The sequence below is a fragment of the Myotis brandtii genome, unplaced genomic scaffold (assembly GCF_000412655.1).
Source record: "Myotis brandtii unplaced genomic scaffold, ASM41265v1 scaffold32, whole genome shotgun sequence".
NCBI lineage: Eukaryota > Metazoa > Chordata > Mammalia > Chiroptera > Vespertilionidae > Myotis > Myotis brandtii.
In genome coordinates, this window is record NW_005362269.1 from 6,380,579 (window position 1) to 6,400,025 (window position 19,447).

At 48.5% G+C, this 19,447-nt stretch overlaps 1 protein-coding gene across 1 annotated transcript in view; it reads left to right on the forward strand.

The window, feature by feature from the left end:
• Positions 1–19,447, forward strand: part of CYFIP2 (cytoplasmic FMR1 interacting protein 2) — a 91,772-nt gene that overhangs the window by 5,310 nt on the left and 67,015 nt on the right. The window contains exons 3-10 of the mRNA XM_014543051.1: positions 4,933–5,010; positions 6,695–6,796; positions 10,688–10,869; positions 12,347–12,443; positions 13,608–13,736; positions 14,568–14,672; positions 16,806–16,897; positions 18,861–18,978. Coding sequence (XP_014398537.1) covers positions 4,933–5,010; positions 6,695–6,796; positions 10,688–10,869; positions 12,347–12,443; positions 13,608–13,736; positions 14,568–14,672; positions 16,806–16,897; positions 18,861–18,978 — 903 coding nt within the window. The remainder of the gene's footprint in view (positions 1–4,932; positions 5,011–6,694; positions 6,797–10,687; positions 10,870–12,346; positions 12,444–13,607; positions 13,737–14,567; positions 14,673–16,805; positions 16,898–18,860; positions 18,979–19,447) is intronic.

Below are 19,447 nucleotides of genomic sequence, written 5' to 3' on the forward strand. Positions count from 1 at the left end.
GGCCGCCATCTTGGCTGACAGTTAATTTGCATAAGGATATGCTGATTAGCCAATGGGAAGGGTAGCTCGTACGCCAATTACCATGTTTCTCTTTTATTAGTGTAGATATATAGTTATACATGCATATATATAGTACTTTAAAATGTATAAGGTATGTTCATACATGATATCATGGAACCTTATAACAGACCTGTAACTTGCAAAGAGGTCATTATACCCATTTTAGGGATAAGAAAACAGAGGCCTAGAGAGGTTAATAGCAAGTTGCTCATGATCCCACTAGTAAATCATGGGGTTGCACCTGGAATCCGGACTTTCTTTTCTTTTTTAAAAATATTTTTTTATTGATTTCAGAGAGGAAGGGAGAGGGAGAGAGAGAGAGAGATAGAAACATCAGTGATGAGAGAGAATCCTTGATCGGCTGCTTCCTCCACACTCCACACTGGGGATCAAGCCCACAGCCTGGGCATGTGCCCTGACGGGGAATCGAACTTTGATCTTCTGGTTCATAGGTCAACCATTGAGCCACACTGGTCAGGCCAGAGGCAAAAATTTTCAAGGCTGCCTAGGTTTGGACTGTAAGGTACATATAAAGAAATTCTCCGGTATTTATGGAAAACTAGATAAGGGTCTGTGATATGCTACAGACTGGATGCCTCACACTTCCAGAGGCTAAAAGTCCAATATCAAAGTGTCAGCAGGGTTGATTTCTCCTAAGGCCTCTCTCCTTGGCTTGCATACCGCCACCTTCTCACTGTGTCCTCACATTGCCTTTCTTCTGTGAGTACACACACATATGGTGTCTCTGTGTGTCCAAATTTCCTCTCATTAAAAGAACACCAGTCAGATTGGATTAGGGCCCACCCTGAAGGCCTCATTTTAACTTAATCACTGCTTTAAAGGCCCTGTCACCAAATATAGTCCCATTCTGGGGTATTGGGGGTTAGGGCGTCAACATATGAATTTTGGAGGGACACAATTCACCCATCATAGAGGGCTGTAATTCATTTAATAAAAATAAAAAGCAATAGAAAATTGTTTATCCCTGGGAGAAATGTGAACAGACCTCTGCTTGGGGAATAAGTTCCATTTGTTAGTTAATGTGTAGAATGAGTTGTGAGGCGAATACACTGGTTGAGATACGGTTATCTGCATTGGAGGCATTAAAGGCTGAGTGAGGGTGATGGCTTGAGGGCTGGCTAAGGAAGTGGATATGAGAGACACTGGAGGTTAACTCCACCTGGCTTAACAGTTGTCTGTATAAATACCAGGCCAGGGGCACCAATTGGCGAGTCAGAAGGAGGGGCTGGTTTAGAAGGGGATTGTGTTTTCTATTTCTGCTGTAGCAGATTGTCACAGACTTAGTGACCTAAACCAACACAAGTTTATTTGCTTACAGTTCTTTCTGTCAGAAGTCCAGCCAGGATCTTACAGGGTTAAAGTCAAGGTCTGTGGAGGCGACTCCGTTTCCTGGCTTTTCCCAGCTTCTACAGGCGGCCCACCTTCCTCGGCTCCCCCTCTGCCAGCCAGCAGTTCGATCACTCCAATCTCTGCTTCCACCCTCCATCCCGTCTCTGACTCGCCTGCCTCCCTCTTTCACTTATTGGGACCCTTGTCCTTACCTTGGGTCCACCAGATAATCCGGGACAGCCTCCCTCCCCATTTCAAGGTTTCTAACTTAATTACATCTGCAAAGGCTCTTTTGCTGTGGAGAGGATTGTATTCACAGTTCTGGGCATCATGATTCAGGCATCTTTGTGGGGCTGTTATTCTGCTGACACAGGGATAGTGTGGATATGGTCTTAGATGGGTCAAGAATAGGGTGTAAAAAAAAAAAAAAGAATAGGGTGTACCATTGACATTCCTGAGTAATGCCCAAACCTCACTTCACTCAACAATTTCTGCCTTGTAACTTGCTAAATCTCTCACTAGCGTACCTTATCAGCAGCAAAGTGTCTTCATTAGATGCTCAGCTTCTTGTATTTCTCCTGCCTGTGCTTGGTAAATCTCTCAAATGGTGGGAGAACCAGAAGAAAGAGGAGTGAGAGAAAGTATGTAAACCATGTAATTGACCAGCTGCATGGAACGGTCAGGGCTCTTTGCTGGAGGTCAGATAGGGGCTGAGTAAGTGCTGAGAGGTACAGTCTGTCACTACCAGTCCTGAAACTTGAGCTGAATTCACATTGCATTTAAGTCATGGACTTTCAGAATCTTATAAAAGTAAAGGACCTTAGAGATCCTTAGTCCGGCAGCTGCCACCCTGGCTGCCCATTGGGTTCATCTGGGGGGCATTTGAAAATGCTAATGCCTGGGCTCCCTACCCAGGGATAATGATTTATTTCTGGGATTGTCGTGGCCTGGGCATCAGGAATCTTCCAAGTTCCCCAGGTGGCTAATGTGCAGCCAGGGGTGAGACAGTGATTGAGACCAACTCTTTTCCTCCAGTGAGAAAACCATGACATTTTTCAAGGTAAAAGGTGGGCCCAACAGAGCCAGGACCAGAAATCAAGCTTTCCATGGCCCCACCAGGGGCGCCTTCCACCACGCCATTCTGACCTCTATACCGCAGGCTTAGTTATACAACAAACCTGGTTGATGGTCACCTGCCCTGGCCATAGGTCAGAGTCCATCTCATCCTGTTCACTGCTCTAGTCCCAGCACAGAGCGCAGAGCCTGGGACCCCCTCAGGGCTCAAACATTCTTTGGGTGAGTGAGTTGGAATACTCACACCTACCAAGGGCCAAGTTTGTTGCTAACATGCTCCTTATGTTGCTGTCACGTCCCTTTTCTGATGTGTGTTCTGAAGCAATGGCAGCAGGAGACCCACACGTTTCACCTTGGTTCTCTGTCATCTCAAGGGCAACGTGTTCCTGATTTTCAAAGTGCTGATTGAAAGTGTGAGTTGTCGGTGGCATTGGCTGTTGAAAACAAAACCATAAAAAGTAATGAGCTCTAAATTAAATCTGACCTTGTACTAGAAAGGTATTATGAAATAGACATGACATGTGGAGTAAAAAAAATAAATCAGTAAGGGTTCATTTTTATATCAATACAAACACTTACAGAAAAGATGGTCTAGTAATACTCTTTTTTACTGTGTTTTTGAGATATCGTTCATAGAACATAAAATTCACCCTTTAAAGTGAACAATTCAGTGTTTTTTAATATATTCACCATGTTAGACAACCATCACCACTATCTAATTTCTGTCACCACAAAAAACAACAACAAAAAACCAAACCCGTTAGTAGTCACTCCCAATTCCTCTCTCTTCCCATTCCCTGGCAAACACTAACCTACTTTTCGTTTCTGTGGATTTGTTGATTCTGAACATTTCATCTAAATGGATTCTGCAATATGTGGCCTTTGTGCCTGGCTTCTCTCATGTAGCATCATGTTCTCAGAATTCTTCCATGTTGTGCTAGTATAATGTATCTGCACTGTATTCCTTTTATAGATGCACTAGAGGCCTGTTGCATGAAGAGATTCGTGCAATAGGCCTTCCTTCCCCTGGCTGCCGGCACTGGTTTTCCTCTGGCCCCCGGGCCCCAGGCCTTCGCTCCGGCCGTAGCGGAGAAGCCAAGCCTCGAGGCTTCTCCGCTCCGACCACAGCAGAGAAGGCAAGCCTCTTCAGTCTTCAGTCATCTTCCGTCTTCGTTCCACGCCTGCATATGCAAATCAACCATCATTTTGTTGGGTTAATTTGCATACTCATTCTGATCAGCTGGTGGGCATAGCGGAGTGACACCAACTTGCATGTTTCTCCTTTATTAGTGTAGATACTATTCCATTCTCTGGCTGTACTGCATTTTATTTCTTCATTCATCAGTTGTTGGACTTTTTGGGTTGACTCTACTTTTGGCTATTAGAATAATACTACTGTGAACAAGTATGCAAGTTTCTGTGTGGACCCATGGGCATTTACCTAGGAGTGAAATTGCTGGGTTATAAGGTTACCCTATGTTTAACTTTTTGAGAAACTGCCAGACTGTTCTTTTTCCTCGTAATACTATTGGCTCCCTTTACAGATTACATAGTGTGTGTGTGTGTGTGTGTGTGTATTCCCTGTACTTCTCATAAAACTCTCTGAGGTTGTTATTGTCATCATCACTAAATGGAGAATCTTATGTTCAGTGATTGCCTGAAGGCCAAACGGCCAAGGAGTGATGAAGCTGAGATTGGAGCCTAGATATTTGGACCCTGAGTTTAGGGCTCTTTCCATGATAGCACTTACTAGGTGTGGTGCATCATCACTGTATTTTTCAGATTTATTTTTGGTGCTGTTGTTGGTTTCGCTATCTGCTCTGCATTATTTTAAGGAATTGATATTAATAATTTTTCTGCTTGTGAAATAGTCACATAAGCTCTTCTAAAAAAGTGCAAACATTATGGTCCTATGTGATAGGAAAAGTGAGTGCCCCACAGAGAGCCTGCTAGTCCTATTCCACCAAAATATCTCCAATATACCATAATATACTTTCCTAATTGCTACTCTTTGTTTAGTTTTTCTTTATAGCCTATGTGCTATGCATACTGTTTTGCTAGTTGCTTATTTTCTTGCTAAGTATATCTGGGACAACTTTTGCTGTTGGAACAAATAGATCTGTTGCCTTCTTTATGAGGTGGCTATCCGTCTTTGAGAACTGCAGCCTGCTTACAGAGCCCTTGGTGTCTGATGAGAATACCTGAGGCCAGTGCTTCTCAAACTTACGTTGCACCTGGGAGGGTGAGTCCCCTGGGAATGTTCCTGGATGCAGATTCTGATTCTGTCAGCCAGGCAGCGGCCTGAGGCTCTGCATTCCTAATGAGCCTCCCAGGTGATGGGGATGCTGCTGGTGCACAGATCTCACTGAGCAGTGAGGTTTGGGGGGCTGATGAGAAGCCTGTTGCACCAGGGTGGTTTCTCCCTGATGAGCGTGTTTTGCTTTTCAGAATGAAATGCTGGAGGAAGGACACGAGTATGCGGTCATGCTGTACACCTGGCGCAGCTGTTCCCGGGCCATCCCCCAGGTGAGGCTGTCCTTCCCTGGGGGCTCTCTGCTGCCAGGGGACGCCACCACCCTCCCCCTTACCCCATTCAGGGAGCTGAGCTTCTCCAGGTGGCAGGGAGCAAAGCTAATCCAAGGGGACACGCTGAAAACCTTCAGAGAGTTTCCCATAAAACTGATGCCAACTTCGAAAAAATTGTTCAATATACTTCATTTGGAAAACAGTATATGCTAACTGTACAACACCAAACCATTGCAGAAAGGTATAAAGTAAAAGGCAAGACAGCCCCACCTCCTCACCCCCACCACCCAAACCCACCTCCCAACCGAGCATGATCACTATGGACACGTGTTGCTGCCTGTTCCCCTGGATCTTTCTCACTGATTATCCTGAATATTTCTATGATTATTATTTTGTAAATAATTATTTACAAAGTGTATGTTGCTTTTTACTTATATAGTTCTGCCACTTGATTTTTTTACACTTTATTCTTTTTTAAAACATATATTTTTATTGATTTCAGAGAGGAAGGGAGAGGGAGAGATAGAAACATCAAAGGTGAGAGAGAATCATTGATCAGCTGCCTTCAACACACCCCCCACTGGGGCCCACAACCTGGGCATATGCTTTGACCCGGAATCGAACCGTAACCGTCTGGTTCATAGGTCAACACTCAACCACTGAGCCACGCCAGCTGGGCTACACTTTATTTTTTATCAATGACATTTTTTCATGTTGACACATACGGATAATATGTGTATGTGTCAACCATCATTATAATTGTCATATATTTCATGAGTCCCATTTTAATAAAATCCATGAGGCACAGATGTGTAAAGAGAAACAGTTCCTCACCCTTCCTTTAATCTTAGTCCCCCGGGGTAACTATGCCTGTAACATATATGAACAAACGCACACACACTGATTTGTTTAACAAAAATGGGACTAAGTGACACTTCCTGTCCCATCACAGTTTTTACCTGTCAATTTATAGTGGCAGTCTGTCCATGTCAGGTGACATAGATCTGTCTCATTCCTTGTTACATAATGATATTGAATTGAGTGTATCATATTTTATCCTTTCAATCACCTGGACATTGAGCTTGTTGCTCCTGTTTTAAGAATTTCTAAACAACAGTGTGAAGAATGACCTTGAACTTACCCTTCGCTCACTCATCAGTTTCGGCCACCTTGTTAGCACTCCCGGGTGTGTGTGCTGTGAAAACACCCACCATGTGGTTGTGATGTGTTGAAAACCGTTGGGCAGAGCACATGGGTTTCTTGGTGGGCCTGAGTGTGGCCAGGGGGGCTCTGCCTCGGGTGCATCCGGAGCAGTGGCTGGGACATTTTTCTCTGCCGGGAATCTGGTGGGGCCCCTCTGGGGTTAGAGTGAGGAAGGGCTGAAGGAGGGAGATCTTACAGATAAACGTGGACGTGTGTATAGCGACTGGTCACAGTACAGACAGACTGAAGGTGGACGGTTCTGTTCTTGGGACCAGCTGGTTTCTTTCCTGCAGCCAGTGTCTGGGGAGCAGTGTCGCCCCCAATCAGGGCTACCCCAGCCTCCTCTCACCAGGGTGACCTTGTCATTTATCATCCTGGACGAGGTGCATTCAGGAGTGAAAAGGGGTCCATTAATAAGTCAACAGGCGTGACCCAGGGCTGCCTGGGCGGATCAGGATGTCTGAGACCCCTCTGCCCACAGGTGAAGTGCAACGAGCAGCCCAACCGTGTGGAGATATACGAGAAGACGGTGGAGGTGCTGGAGCCGGAGGTCACCAAGCTCATGAAGTTCATGTACTTCCAGGTGAGGGATTGGTGAATCTGGATCAGGAGACTAGAGAAGGCCCCTGCCCTTCTGCACACACGGGTCTGGGTTTTTGTGCCATGTTGCTTATTCATTAGGTCAATACTTTTTGAGTGCCCCTGACACACACCCCGGGTGAGCAAGATGGACAGCTCCCTCCCTCCCTGAAATTTCCATTCTAGTGAGCACAGGAGTATGTTCTGGGCAGGAGGAGAGACTGACAATAAATAACAAACAACAATTCTCAGGGCATAATATGTGCTGTGAATAAATAACATTTCAAAAATCCCTGGTCTGCAGGTGTCTGCGACTTGGCTGCAGCTTTAGGGACGGCCTCTCAGGAGGTGGCATATGAACTGAGGTCTGTGTGATGAGAAGGGCTGGTGTGTGATGGTCTGAGGAAGAGGGTTTCAGGCAGAAGGAACTGTGAAGGCCAAGCCCCTGAGGCTCGAAGGGACCTCATGTGTTTAAGAAACAGAAAGAAGCCAGGGAGGCTGCAGAGTGGGAGAGGGAGGGATAAAAGGTGAGGCTGGAGCAGTAGCCAGGGACCTGCTCACACAGGGAACTGCAGGCCATGAAGTAGGATGTGAAAACAGTGTGCAGATTTTATTAAATCACCACAGAAACCACTGAGGCTTCTAGTGACAGGATCTGCCATGATTTCTTCAAATACCTTCCCTATTCCTTTCTCCCTTTCTGCCTCTTCTGGCACACCTACTATTCTAATATTGTTGTGTTTCACATTGATCCACAGCTCCCTTATGCTGACCTCCTGTTTTTTAATTTCTTTTTCTTTTTGGCTCTCTAATTGAGTGATATTTTCAACTCTGTCTTCTAATTCACTGATTTGATCCTCAGCTTCCCCTAATCTGCTATGTATTCCTTCCAATGTGTTTTTTATTTGTGTTATGTCATTCTTTATCTCAGACTGTTCTTTTTTCATAGCTACTATATCTTTTTTCATACTGTTGAGCATTTTTAACATCATTACTCTGAATTCTGTTTCAGATAAATTTCTTATCTCTGCTTCACTTATCTCTTCTTCTGGAGAATTCACTAGTTGTTTCATTCGGGGGTTGTTTCTTTGTTTCATCATTTTGGTTGTCTGTTTGGGTTTGTGACTATGTTTTAGGTAGATCCTCTATACTTCTCAGTCACTAGTGCAGGACAGTGTTAAAGGCTGCTTCTGGCTAATTGGATCAGGCAAAGACTCAAAGCCTCCAGAGGCTGCCTCTGTCTACAGACTAATAGGATGTGACTTGAATTGCTTCCAGGCAATCATCCTCCAGTGTGGCAAGAATTTTTTCAACAGGGTGGGGCAGTTGCTTCTGCCTGGAGGCTAATTTTTACTTTTAATATCTTAAGTGGCCTCAGGGCAAGGTGTTTTCCAATAGGGTGTGTAGACTGTCTTTCCCCCCATGCAAGGCAGATGTCTATGTTGGAAAGATGTCCTCCACTGTGTGAGGTAATGACTCAGCCCAGGAAACTTGGGGTGTCCACCTTCTGAGCTCTATCCCCCGAGTCCCTAGTCCTGGGTTCTGCTCTCACAGCTCCAGTCCACTTCACCCTCCCTCAGCCAGAGCACAAGGTGGGTAGCTCCACAGGGAATTTTTGTGCATTGGCCCTTTAAGAGGGTGCCCAAACTTTCAGCTGCCACTCCCTGGCAGACAGCACCCCACTGCTTTTAACAGCTAGATGTTATGTGGGTACCCTCCTCAGTTTGGTGCTCTCTTCCTGGGAGCCCGGCTTTGGGATTAGATCTCAGGGTTCTCAGTGGCACCCCCCCCCCCCACACACACCTGAGATATCTCTCTGGGACTTCAGTTGCTGTCTGTGGTTGCCTGGCCAGCCCTTTCTTGCCTCCGCCCCTCCTACCAGTCTCTATGTCTTCTCCACCATCAGTCCTTGGGTATCAGGGCTCTCTCCTGTGAGTTTTCCTTAGTGACATGATCTGATTGGTGGGTTTACAACATCTGGCTGCTCAGTGGGAAATGGAAGGGAGGTGAGGGCAGCACAGGTGTGAAGGGTGGGAGGGGACAGGAGTGGCAGCAGGAAGACCAGTTGGGAAACCAGGAAGACTGATCTTTAAAGGAGGAAAAGAGGAAAAAGACAGCCAAGGGCTTTCATGAGGGCAAGCTAGTTAAATTTAAAAAAGAAAAAGAAAAAAAAAAAAGGAGGGCAGCTCGTTAAACAGAAATAACCAAGGAAAAATAAGGCAACAGGTTGATTATTATGCTCAGGTTGGAAGCTGCTCAAGAATGCAGGTTGAGCACTTTAAGACCAGTCTGTACCCCAGGGCAGGGGTCATGCCACACACTCTGCCCTGCACGTGCTCCACGGAGAGCTCAGGCTGGTAAAGAGACTTCCAGGCTCTGGCAGATAGCCACCCCACACTCAGCTCTGCATGGCCTGCTGTGCGCGAGATGGGGTGTCTGGGAAGGTGCAGATACCTGCAGCCCAGGGCAGGAACGCTGGCTCCGGAGGCAGGAGACCCAGGCTCCTCCACAGTGTGACTGTGCCTGTGAGTGACATAGCATATCTGATGCCTTCAGTCTTCTCACCTTGGAAATAGTACCTACTTCACAGGTTTGTGGCGAGGATAAAAGAAGTCTATTGTAAAGAGTCACGTAGAGCCCTAGTTACACAGGAGGGTTAACACATCGAAGCTGCTGTTAATAGCATCATGGACTCTTTAGGAAGGCAGGTCCAAGAGAGAAAAACTATACAGAAACCGCAAAAGGATGACCTGGGATTACCTGGAGCTACACTGTTCCATATGGTAGCCCCATGTGGGTATTTATATTAATGAAAATTAAATAAAATGTAAAATCTAGGTCCTCCGTTGCCCAAACCACCAAGTGCTCAGTAGCCACATGTGGTGAGTGGTTCTCGTATTAGGGGTTGTAGACACAGGACGTTTCCACCATCATAGAAAGTGCTATTGGACGTAGGCTCTGGAAGGAGAAGGCGTGGCCAGTCTGGTCTTCACAGGCGAGGAATTACGGGTGGGTATCCCGGCCTGAGGAGGGGAGAGCACACCCAGGAGTCATTTCTCTCTCTCCTCTCCTCCTCTTGTTCCCCTTCCTCCCTCTGGCTCTCTCTGGGTTACTCTTTAGCCTTGTTTGTGGATTGTTATTCAGCTGCTTTTTTTGGTAACAGATTTATTGAGAAATAATTCACATACCAGATAATTCATACAGTTCAATGATTTTTTAGTACATTCACCGGGTTGTGTGTTCATTACCAGGGTCAATTTGTAACATCTTCATCACCCCAAAAAGAAATCCCATTCCCTGTTGCTGACACCCCATTATACTCCCATTCATCCCAGCTCTGGGCAAGCATCCTCCCACCCCCTTTCCCCACTTTATTTTTCTCCATAACACATATCACACTGTAATGTACAGAAGTCGTTTATTTTGTTTTCTGTCTTCCTTCACTAAAATGTAAGCCCCGTAGGGTAGAGATTATTTTTTTTCATTCTTTCTTTACCCCGGTGCCTAGAATGGTGCCTAGTGCCTAGTAGATACTCAATAAACACTATTTATTGGTTGAATGAACCTCTTTCTCTGAATCTCTGCCCCCTTGTCGAGTGGTGCCTGGCACTGTCCTAGGCACTGGAATACAAAAGTGAATAACACGGTGCTTCTCTGCAAAAGCCTGACGAATAAATGCGTGGGGTCAACTCACTGGGTGGTGTGTTCCTTTGAGAAGTCAGCTTTGAATGTAGGAACTCCTCTGAGGAAGACCTCTTGGCGGATTTGCTTCTAAACGTCCAGACTCTGACCAGGGCCCCAGGGGAGCCTTGACCCTGCTCCCCACCTGAGAGCGCAGGGAGCCGCCCCCTCCCATGCTGCCCGTCCTTAGCTGCTGCCCCCTCCCTGCCTGCAGCGCAAGGCCATCGAGCGGTTCTGCAGCGAGGTGAAGCGGCTGTGCCATGCCGAGCGGAGGAAGGACTTTGTCTCTGAGGCCTACCTCCTGACACTGGGCAAGTTCATCAACATGTTCGCGGTCCTGGACGAGCTGAAGAACATGAAGTGCAGCGTCAAGAACGACCACTCTGCCTACAAGAGGTCAGCCTCCCCTGCCTCCCACTTCCTGGGTAGCCTGCCAAGGGGAGGAAGAGGATGGAGCCTGTCTAACAGGCCCCTTCTCCAGAATCAAATGAGCCGCTCCCCAGGCACACAGCGGCTGGGCCGGACCTGTTTGTGTGGTTTGAGGAGAAAGGTGCAGGGCTGGGTCCTGGGGGAACTGGGTCTGTGCAGGGCTCTCTGTCTCAAGATGGAATCAGATGCTCATTTCTCCATCTGTGGAGCAGCAGTGTCCTCTCTTGCCCTTTGTAGTGCAGAGCCAGTGAGATCATCATAAAGTGGCCACATAGTCATTCCTGTAAGAATCAGAAAGCCAGTTCGAACTGCTTCTGTGGAAGCGGGATGGGTTGGCTCCCGGAACTGAAGAGCCCTGCTCTCTCTCAGGCGGGCTGTGCCCTGGGGTGGCCTCCGGCAGCTTTAAGCCCTCCTCGGGCCAGCATAGCCACCCCAGCTTCAAGGGAAGAAAACGATGCTCTTCTTTGCAAATGATTTTGCAAAAGTCCCAGCTTGGTCATGTGCCAGGTTCCTCATCAGCCATTGTGTGGGTGGGGGCTCTGATTGGACAGGTGCTCACCATGGGGTCACTTGGGGGTCAGTGTCAGCTCAAGAGAAGGACAGAGAGTGGGAAGGGCTCCTTCCTCTCTAGAAATTAAGTACAGCCACGCAAAAGTGGGCGGGGGCGGGAGGGTGAGTCAAAAGCAGCAGATTTCCTCTGTGTTGTCTAGACACATCTCTTGGGAAGGCTTTTCTGTGTCTGATGAAAGGCCTCTCCTCCTTGAAACACGTCATCCCAGGGCTCCTAGTAACTGGAGAAAGCAGACAACAGACTGATTCTCAACACGCTATCCTCCTGAGTGAGCTGTGAAAGAACCCTGGGGGTGCCCAGCAGGCAGAGCCCCTCACAAGCCTGACTCAAAAGTGGCCGGAAAAATCTGGGCCGCCACAGTTTTTCCCTTCACGTCCTGCGTGTGTTCCCCACACCTAACATCCCTTCACTCTCAATCCCAGTGGGTTAAATAGACTAGGTTCTGTGTAATGCTTTGCTTTAGAAGCATAGAGATTTTCCAATAAAGAACACAATACAGAACAAAAACAAAGCTTCCTGCCCCTGGTTCTGCTCTGTGGTGGGCTGTGCAGGTCCACTGGAGGCCACAGTGGGGCCAGGGATGCTCATTTCACTGTCTTACCCCTCCAGCTGGTTGATAGGATGCTAGCTGCCCTTCAGCTTGGAGTTTGAGCTTCAGTGCATTCTTGCCTCTCAGTCTCAGGTACCCTTATCAGAGGGTGTAAACAACTCCAAATGACTCCAGAACATACTCCCCGTTGACTTTAGTCAGCTGTGATGCCAAAGCCGGTTAACCTCGGGGGCAGTGTCACTCGGGTTGGGTGGGAGGCAGAGCCCGAGAGCCCTGGTTAGGCTGGTTACTTGAGCGTTCCTCTCTGCGACCCCGTGTTTCAGGGCGGCGCAGTTCCTGAGGAAGATGGCGGACCCCCAGTCTATCCAGGAGTCGCAGAACCTCTCCATGTTCCTGGCCAACCACAACAGGATCACCCAGGTGACGGCAAACTCCCCGTTAGTCCGGGCCTGGCGTCCCGGGACACAGGCAGGGGCCTGGAGGGTGGGTGGACCGTGAGCAGAGGAGCTGGGCCCAGGTCTAACACCCTCACTGCCCTAAGTCTCCCTTCCCAGACAGTCCTTTCACCCTCTCCCAATTTGGTTCCCTGAAGACCTTCTCAGCCACTATCCTGCCCCCACATTAGTGAAGATTGAGAGCATGGGTTCTGGAGTTAAACAGCCTTCTTTTCTAACCCTAGACCCATCATGAGACCTTGGGCAAGGTCTAAGCCTCGGTTTTCTCATCTGTAAAACGGGCCTGGGATTTTGAGAACGTTATGAGAATCCATGTGATAAGACTGTTGTGAGAAATACATGAGATACTGTATCAAAAGCCCTCCGTATGCAGAGCCTGACAGATGGCAAGGGCATAAGAAAATGGAGCTGTTATTACTGCCACGGTGGCTCTCACGCTCTGTCTGACGTAACCTGTCCTGCTCATCTGTCAGTTCAGCCTAAACAGGCACCAGCAAGAATGTCAGCAGGACTCAGCCTGAGTGGGGCCCTCCATCTTTGAAGGGTTTGGAGACTCGGCTCTCTCTCAGGGATGCTGCTGGCTTCGCTCGGCCCTCCCTACTCCTTGTTGAATGCAAAAGGCTATCAACTTTGAGGCTGTAGGTTTCTTTCCTGGGACGCAGTCCCATGTTGTCAGACCCTTCTCTTGGGAGATGCGTTTCTTTCTATACTGCTGTGTCCTGCCAGGAGGGAGACTGCTGCTGGCCCAGCTCTCCTACCCCGGGCTAGGCCATCCCCCATCATCTGAGGAGATGCCATGGCTAAGTCCACGGCCTCAAAACTAAACTGGGAAGATGAACAGGCCTTCTGCTATAATGCTGAGCTGCTTTGCAGCTCAGCCCAATCATATACTTTCTAACCATCAAAACTGGCAGGGAATAACATGGAGGGCCCTAGGGGAGTGAGTTCCCTGCCAGGGGAGATGTGCAGGAGCTCAGACCAGCCACTGTGGGGACATTGAGAGGATGCAGGCTTCCTCCCCCTAGTGGTCAGCTTGTGTGTGGGGGGAAGGGGGTCCATCACATGGTGTGGATGAGGAGGGTGCCACAGCAGAAAAAGGAGCTGACCAGAGTGGGGCGCTGCTGTTTAGTGTCTCCATCAGCAACTGGAAGTGATCCCAGGCTACGAGGAGCTGCTGGCGGACATCGTCAACATCTGCGTGGATTATTACGAGAACAAGATGTATCTGACCCCCAGCGAGAAGCACATGCTCCTCAAGGTACAACCGCTGTGGCCATGCACCCAGTGGTCTGGGCATGCCCTCTCACCTCCTTCTTATTTTAAATCATTTTTTTAAAAACGGTATATATTTTTTCTTACTTAAACATGGATATATATCCACTGCACAGTCTGTTTTGCCAAAATTGTCATATTTGATCCATCAGTTTACAAGTCTGATTTTTAAATTATCAAGTAATATTGATCATTGTAGAAAAATCTGAATTAAACAGAGAAGCACAAAAAATATTAATCTCTCACAATCTTTCTCTCCAGAGGTAACACTTTTAGCATTTTTATGTATTTCTTTCTCATTTTTCTATGCTTATATATTTTCAACAAATGCGGTATACATAAATGATGCATATGTAAGTTTTATCCCTTTTCATTAAATGTGTTGGAATATTAATGCCGTCGTATGGGTGAGCTTTCCTTTTTTTCGTTATTTTATTGTTAGCTGCTCAGGATGTTCCTAATTTCTCTCTGACAGCTGTCGCACTGAGATGAGCAGCCTCCACATTCTTTTTACACACGGCATAGCCCCATTTGATTCTTTCTTCCCCGGAACCTCACCTTTCAAAGCTCTCTGGTGGCTTTGCTTTTTCCTCCTCTCCTCCTTGTCACTCTGGCTAGTCTAAGCATCCCAGGCCCGTTGACGTGCCCTCCCTTACCTTTCCGTGGCACCTGGATGGAGTTTGCAGGGAGCGTGGCGTTGTGACTTGTTCACTCTGGCTTCTTCTGTACAGTCAGACTTTTTTGTGTTTTTGTTTTTGTTTTTTAACTTTTCCATCAGATGTGATAGGCTTCTGTGCTCTGCCCCTTCTCACTCCAGGTGATGGGTTTTGGTCTCTACCTGATGGATGGAAATGTCAGTAACATCTACAAACTGGATGCCAAGAAGAGAATCAACCTCAGTAAAATCGATAAATTCTTTAAGGTCAGCACTGGGGCTGGGGCTGGGCAGGGACCAAGGCGCTGTCTCTCAGGGGAAAGAAATGAAATTAACCAGCAAGCAATGAGGCTTGTTGGTTGGGTTGTAGCTCTAAAGGCCCCAGGAGGAGGGAGAGGCTAGAATGGCAGGGCCTCCAGCCGCCTTTAGTAGCGGGATCTGCACCAGAAGGCAGCCCCTTACAAGTCACACTTGGTCAAGTCTGAGGATTCCCCTGGGATTTGTCAGGATCTAATATGCAGACTGCTTTTCCCTTTCCCCCAAATCCCTTGCTATGTAAACAGAGGTACATAGCAGAAGACAGCGACTGCTTTATTGTTCAGTATAAATCTGAACTCACAGGAGCAGAAGGATTAGACTGCACTTTAAAGTGATTGACAGTTGCCAAAATCACAGCCTCTCTTCTGGCCCAGCAGAGGCCACCTTGGCTGGCCCTGCCCCTGGGCAGCGTGGCTCAGATCTTCCCTCATACATGCAGTCTGTCCCAGTGCCCCAGAGATTACATCTTCTCACCCCAAATCTTTAAAATAAAACACTGCGGTTAAGCTAAGCCGTTGAGGTTTTTGCAAAAGGATTTCCTACTTTGGAGACGAATTCCATGTTGTCAGTTGATGCTAGTGTTGGGCACTGCAGGCATGGGGTGGAGCTTTGGAGGTCAGACCTGGAAAAGCCAGGCTTCCCATTCAAAGCGGACCCCCCTTTGCAGGTGTGACATGGGGGACACCAGGCTGGGCCTGAGTCCCACCAACTCTTTGAGGTTAAGGGGAAATAAGTCGCCAGCAGTCATTCTGTGCCTTGGCTTCTTGGCGAGACTAGAACTTTCCATTTCTCTGCAGCTGCCCCACATGGAAACAGGGCTCATCTCGGGGGACCTGTGCAAAGCATGCCTCTGCCTTCATTAGGGTGATGACGTGGGGTGGAGGGGAAGAACTGGGCATCGCCTCGGATGGGCCGGGCTTCCGTCTGACTCTGCCACTTAGGAGCTGGACGACTTTGGGAAAGTCTTGAAACCTCTGAGGCTGAGTTTCCAGCCTCCCATGAATACTGAGGGGGCCCATGTTATAGGGTTTCCTTGAGGGTTCAGTGGGATTGCATAGGTGAGTCGGAACCCTGGCTCATGGTCTGACTTTGTAAAAAAATCACTCATGCTATCTGAGCTTCCTTTACTCCATCTGTGAAATGGGAATGATAATAGTACTGACCTCACAGGGTTATTGTATGACTTGAGATACTATTTTTTGTTTTGTTTAAAAGACTTTAATTTTTATTAAAGGGCAGTTTTAGATTCACAGCAAAATTGAGCACAAAATATGAAGATTTCCTTATACCTCCTGTCCCTCCCCCCACCCCAATTCATGCATAGCCTCCTCCATTATCAATACCCCCACCGGACTGGTGCATTTGTTATAACTGATGAGCCTACATTGACCTGTCATTGTTACCCAACGTCCACAGTTTACATTAGGGATCACTCTTGACATTGTACATTCTATGGGTTTTGAAAAATGCAGAATGACATGTATCCACACTATGGTGTCATACAGGTAGTTACACTGCCCTAAACCCCCCTGGTTTTGAAGTAGTTGGCAACGTGCCCAGTGCATCAGAAGCAGACAGTAAATGTCAGCCTCCCTCCGTTTGTCCTGGTCTTCAGATGGGACTTGTCTGCCCTCTGGTGTTAGGTGTTATGATTTCAGTTACTTTACACTGGAGCTTCTCAGAAACACTACACCCAGCCAGCGGCATCCAGGCACCCACTCCTAGTCCAGAGTTCCAAGCAGCAGGATCATCCGATCCGAGGGAAATTAGAGCAGAAAGGACCCTGCCCTGGGAGGCAGGCCATCTGGTCCTCATCCTTCACCCGGTCTGCCCGCTGGGTGACCTTGGACAAGTCACTCTGCCTCTCTGGGCTGAGTTGCTGAATCATACGGTTGGTTGGAGGCAGGGGACCTGTATGCTGGCTGGGGCTCTTTTTGGCTCCAGGGTCACATGGAAGCATCATCGGAAGCAGGAGCGAGGGGTCAGCCCAGAGGCTCACGGAGGGAGGCTGCCTCCCCTGGTGGAAGGCAGCCACCTAGTCCCCCCTCGGCATCTCACTCGCTGTGTTTGCTTCCTTTGCAGCAGCTGCAGGTGGTGCCTCTATTCGGCGACATGCAGATAGAGCTGGCCAGATACATTAAGACCAGTGCTCACTATGAAGAGAACAAGTCCAAGTGAGTGCCTGCCGTAATGTCTCTCGGCTCCCGTGAGGCGCCCAGCCCGGGCAGGGGGCCGAGGGGCCACTTCAGTCCCTCCCCCCTTCCCAGAGCCCTGGGCAGGTGGATTCCAGAGGGGAGCAGTGGAGGGTGCTCTGAGCCCTTTTGTATCCACCCTTTGCCGCTGGGGTTCAAAAGTGCTCAGAGCACAGCCACACCCCCTTCTCTGTCCCAGCTGCACTGGGACAGCAGGAGTCCTTCCTTGAGAAGCAAGATGACGTCATTCTTTATCACCCTGATTGCCTCCTCAGGTTTCGTGTCCATGCAGTAAGTATGCCGTAGCGCGTATGGTTTGGACGGCTCCAGCCGCGTGAACTGGTTGATGGCCTCGCCTTAGGTCGTTCTATAAATCACCATCCTAGGGAATCCACGCTAAGATCTGGGGTCTGGGGTGTCAGTGCCTCATGGGAGTGGGGACACCCAGCTACAGCCTTTATCTCTGGGGGTTGTTAAGAGGTTTCTTCTGCCTGCGTCTCATTCCAAAGCTGGTGGTTTTGACCTTTCCATATGGCAGCCGGGGTGAGGGGTGGGGGTGGGGAGGGTAGAGGAGGGGGTGACCGTTCTTTAGTCAGGGCTAAAGCCTTAAAACTGTCAGCCTTTAGCCCAATGAAACCTGGGTTAGTCTCTTCATAACCCGCTGGCTGCCAGAGCGGCGGGAGGTGTTCTAGGAAAAGCATGGAGTCCAGAATGCTGCACTCATTTCCTCACGTTTCTGCATGAATTCCCTGCCACCGGAAGTTGGTTGGGAACAGTGATGCGGCCAGGGTGGGGCGGCAGCAGTCAGAGTGGTTGTGTCCCCATCCCTACGCTGCTGACCCGAAATAAAAACAGCACGAGGAAGCCTCTCACCGTCCTGAACATTCTGTGAGGGCCACTTCAGGGCTCCCTTTGAAATATTAAATTCTTCCCCACCCCCCCCAATATGTTTTTATTGATTTCAGAGAGAAGAAGGGAAAGGGAGAGAGAGAGAGATAGAAACATCAGTGATGAAAGAGAATCATCGATTGGCTGCCTCCTGCAGGCCCCCCACTGGAAATCGAGCCCACCAACTGGGCATATGCCCTGACCAGGATCAAACTGTGACCTCCTGGTTCATAGGTCAATGCTCAACCACTGATCCACACTGGACTGGGCTGAAATATTAAATTCTTGCCAAAACGTTTATCTGCCTTTTTTGGTGACTGTGCTTTTAATCTGTCTACCGGGTCACCCAGCACTAGAGGGCAAAGGGGGCTGTCTTTTTTCTCTTGGGGAAGGAGAGTGAAGATTTTCATTCATTCATTTTTCTCTCCAATTCAGGCTGATTCCCCCAATGATAAGTTTAAAAATAATGGTTGAGGAGGAAGAGGTGGTAGAAGAAGAAGAGGATGAGGAGGGAGGAAGAGAGAGAGAGAGAGAGAGAGAGAGAGAGAGAGAGAGAGAGAGAGAGAGAATGAATGAATGACTATGACCTCCCTCACCATGAAGTGCTTGCTTGCATGTTACTGGGTCACGGTTGAAAAGTCCTTCCCTTTAGGCCCCTCCAAAGCCAGCTTCAACCCCAGGATGTCAGAGTCAGTAGACAGGCTTGGGGAGGTCACCCACCTTGCTTTTTCCTTGCGTGGATTCCAGGCCTTTGTAGCCCTAGAGAGGCTGCAATTCCCTTCTCACTCGTGTAACTGGTAAGTACGTGGACACCAGGAATCTGGAAATGCCTGTGATTGGGTCCTAGAGGAGGAGGAAGGGCTGGTCCACTCAGCCTGTGATCCCCACGATGTGGGATGAACAGGCTGTCGTGCTCGTATCTGGGTTACCCCTTGGTTCTACCCAGGGGAGCCAGCCACCTTGGCTGGGCACCAGGAGCAACATGTAAGTGGAAGGAGCCTGTCCCACCAGGCGCCTGAGACCAGGACCTGCTCCGACCCTGTGATTCTCTGCCCAGGTGGACCTGCACCCAGAGCAGCATCAGCCCCCAGTACAATATCTGCGAGCAGATGGTTCAGATCCGAGATGACCACATCCGCTTCATCTCCGAACTCGCTCGCTACAGCAACAGTGAGGTGAGCTCACTCCAGCTGCTGGGATGGAGGCCCGTGTGGGCCCCTGGTGAGAAGGGGTGAGGACCAGGCAGGACAGAAATGACCACAGAGATGATGGAGAGCAGGAGTGAGGGAATACCCGCTAGAGGCAGGAGGGCAGAATGGCAAGGAGCATGGATTTTAGAGCCACACAGAACTGGGTTTGATTCTGGTTCTGCTGCTGACCATCACAAGTGATGCAGCATCTCTGCCCCCATTTCCTCCTCTGCAGAATGAGGGTAATAGTATCCAGAAAGGTTCATTGAGAGGATTAAACCCTCTGATGCACGAAAAACACGTTGTGCCCAGCAGAGTAATTGGGAATTAATTGTTAGAACGTGTTCCAAACCGTCTCCGCCCTAGATAGCAAAAGAAAGAGTTCTAAACAGGCCTGCTCATAACACCATCTAAATATTTTAAAATTACACAATAATGACTGATCATTGAACAA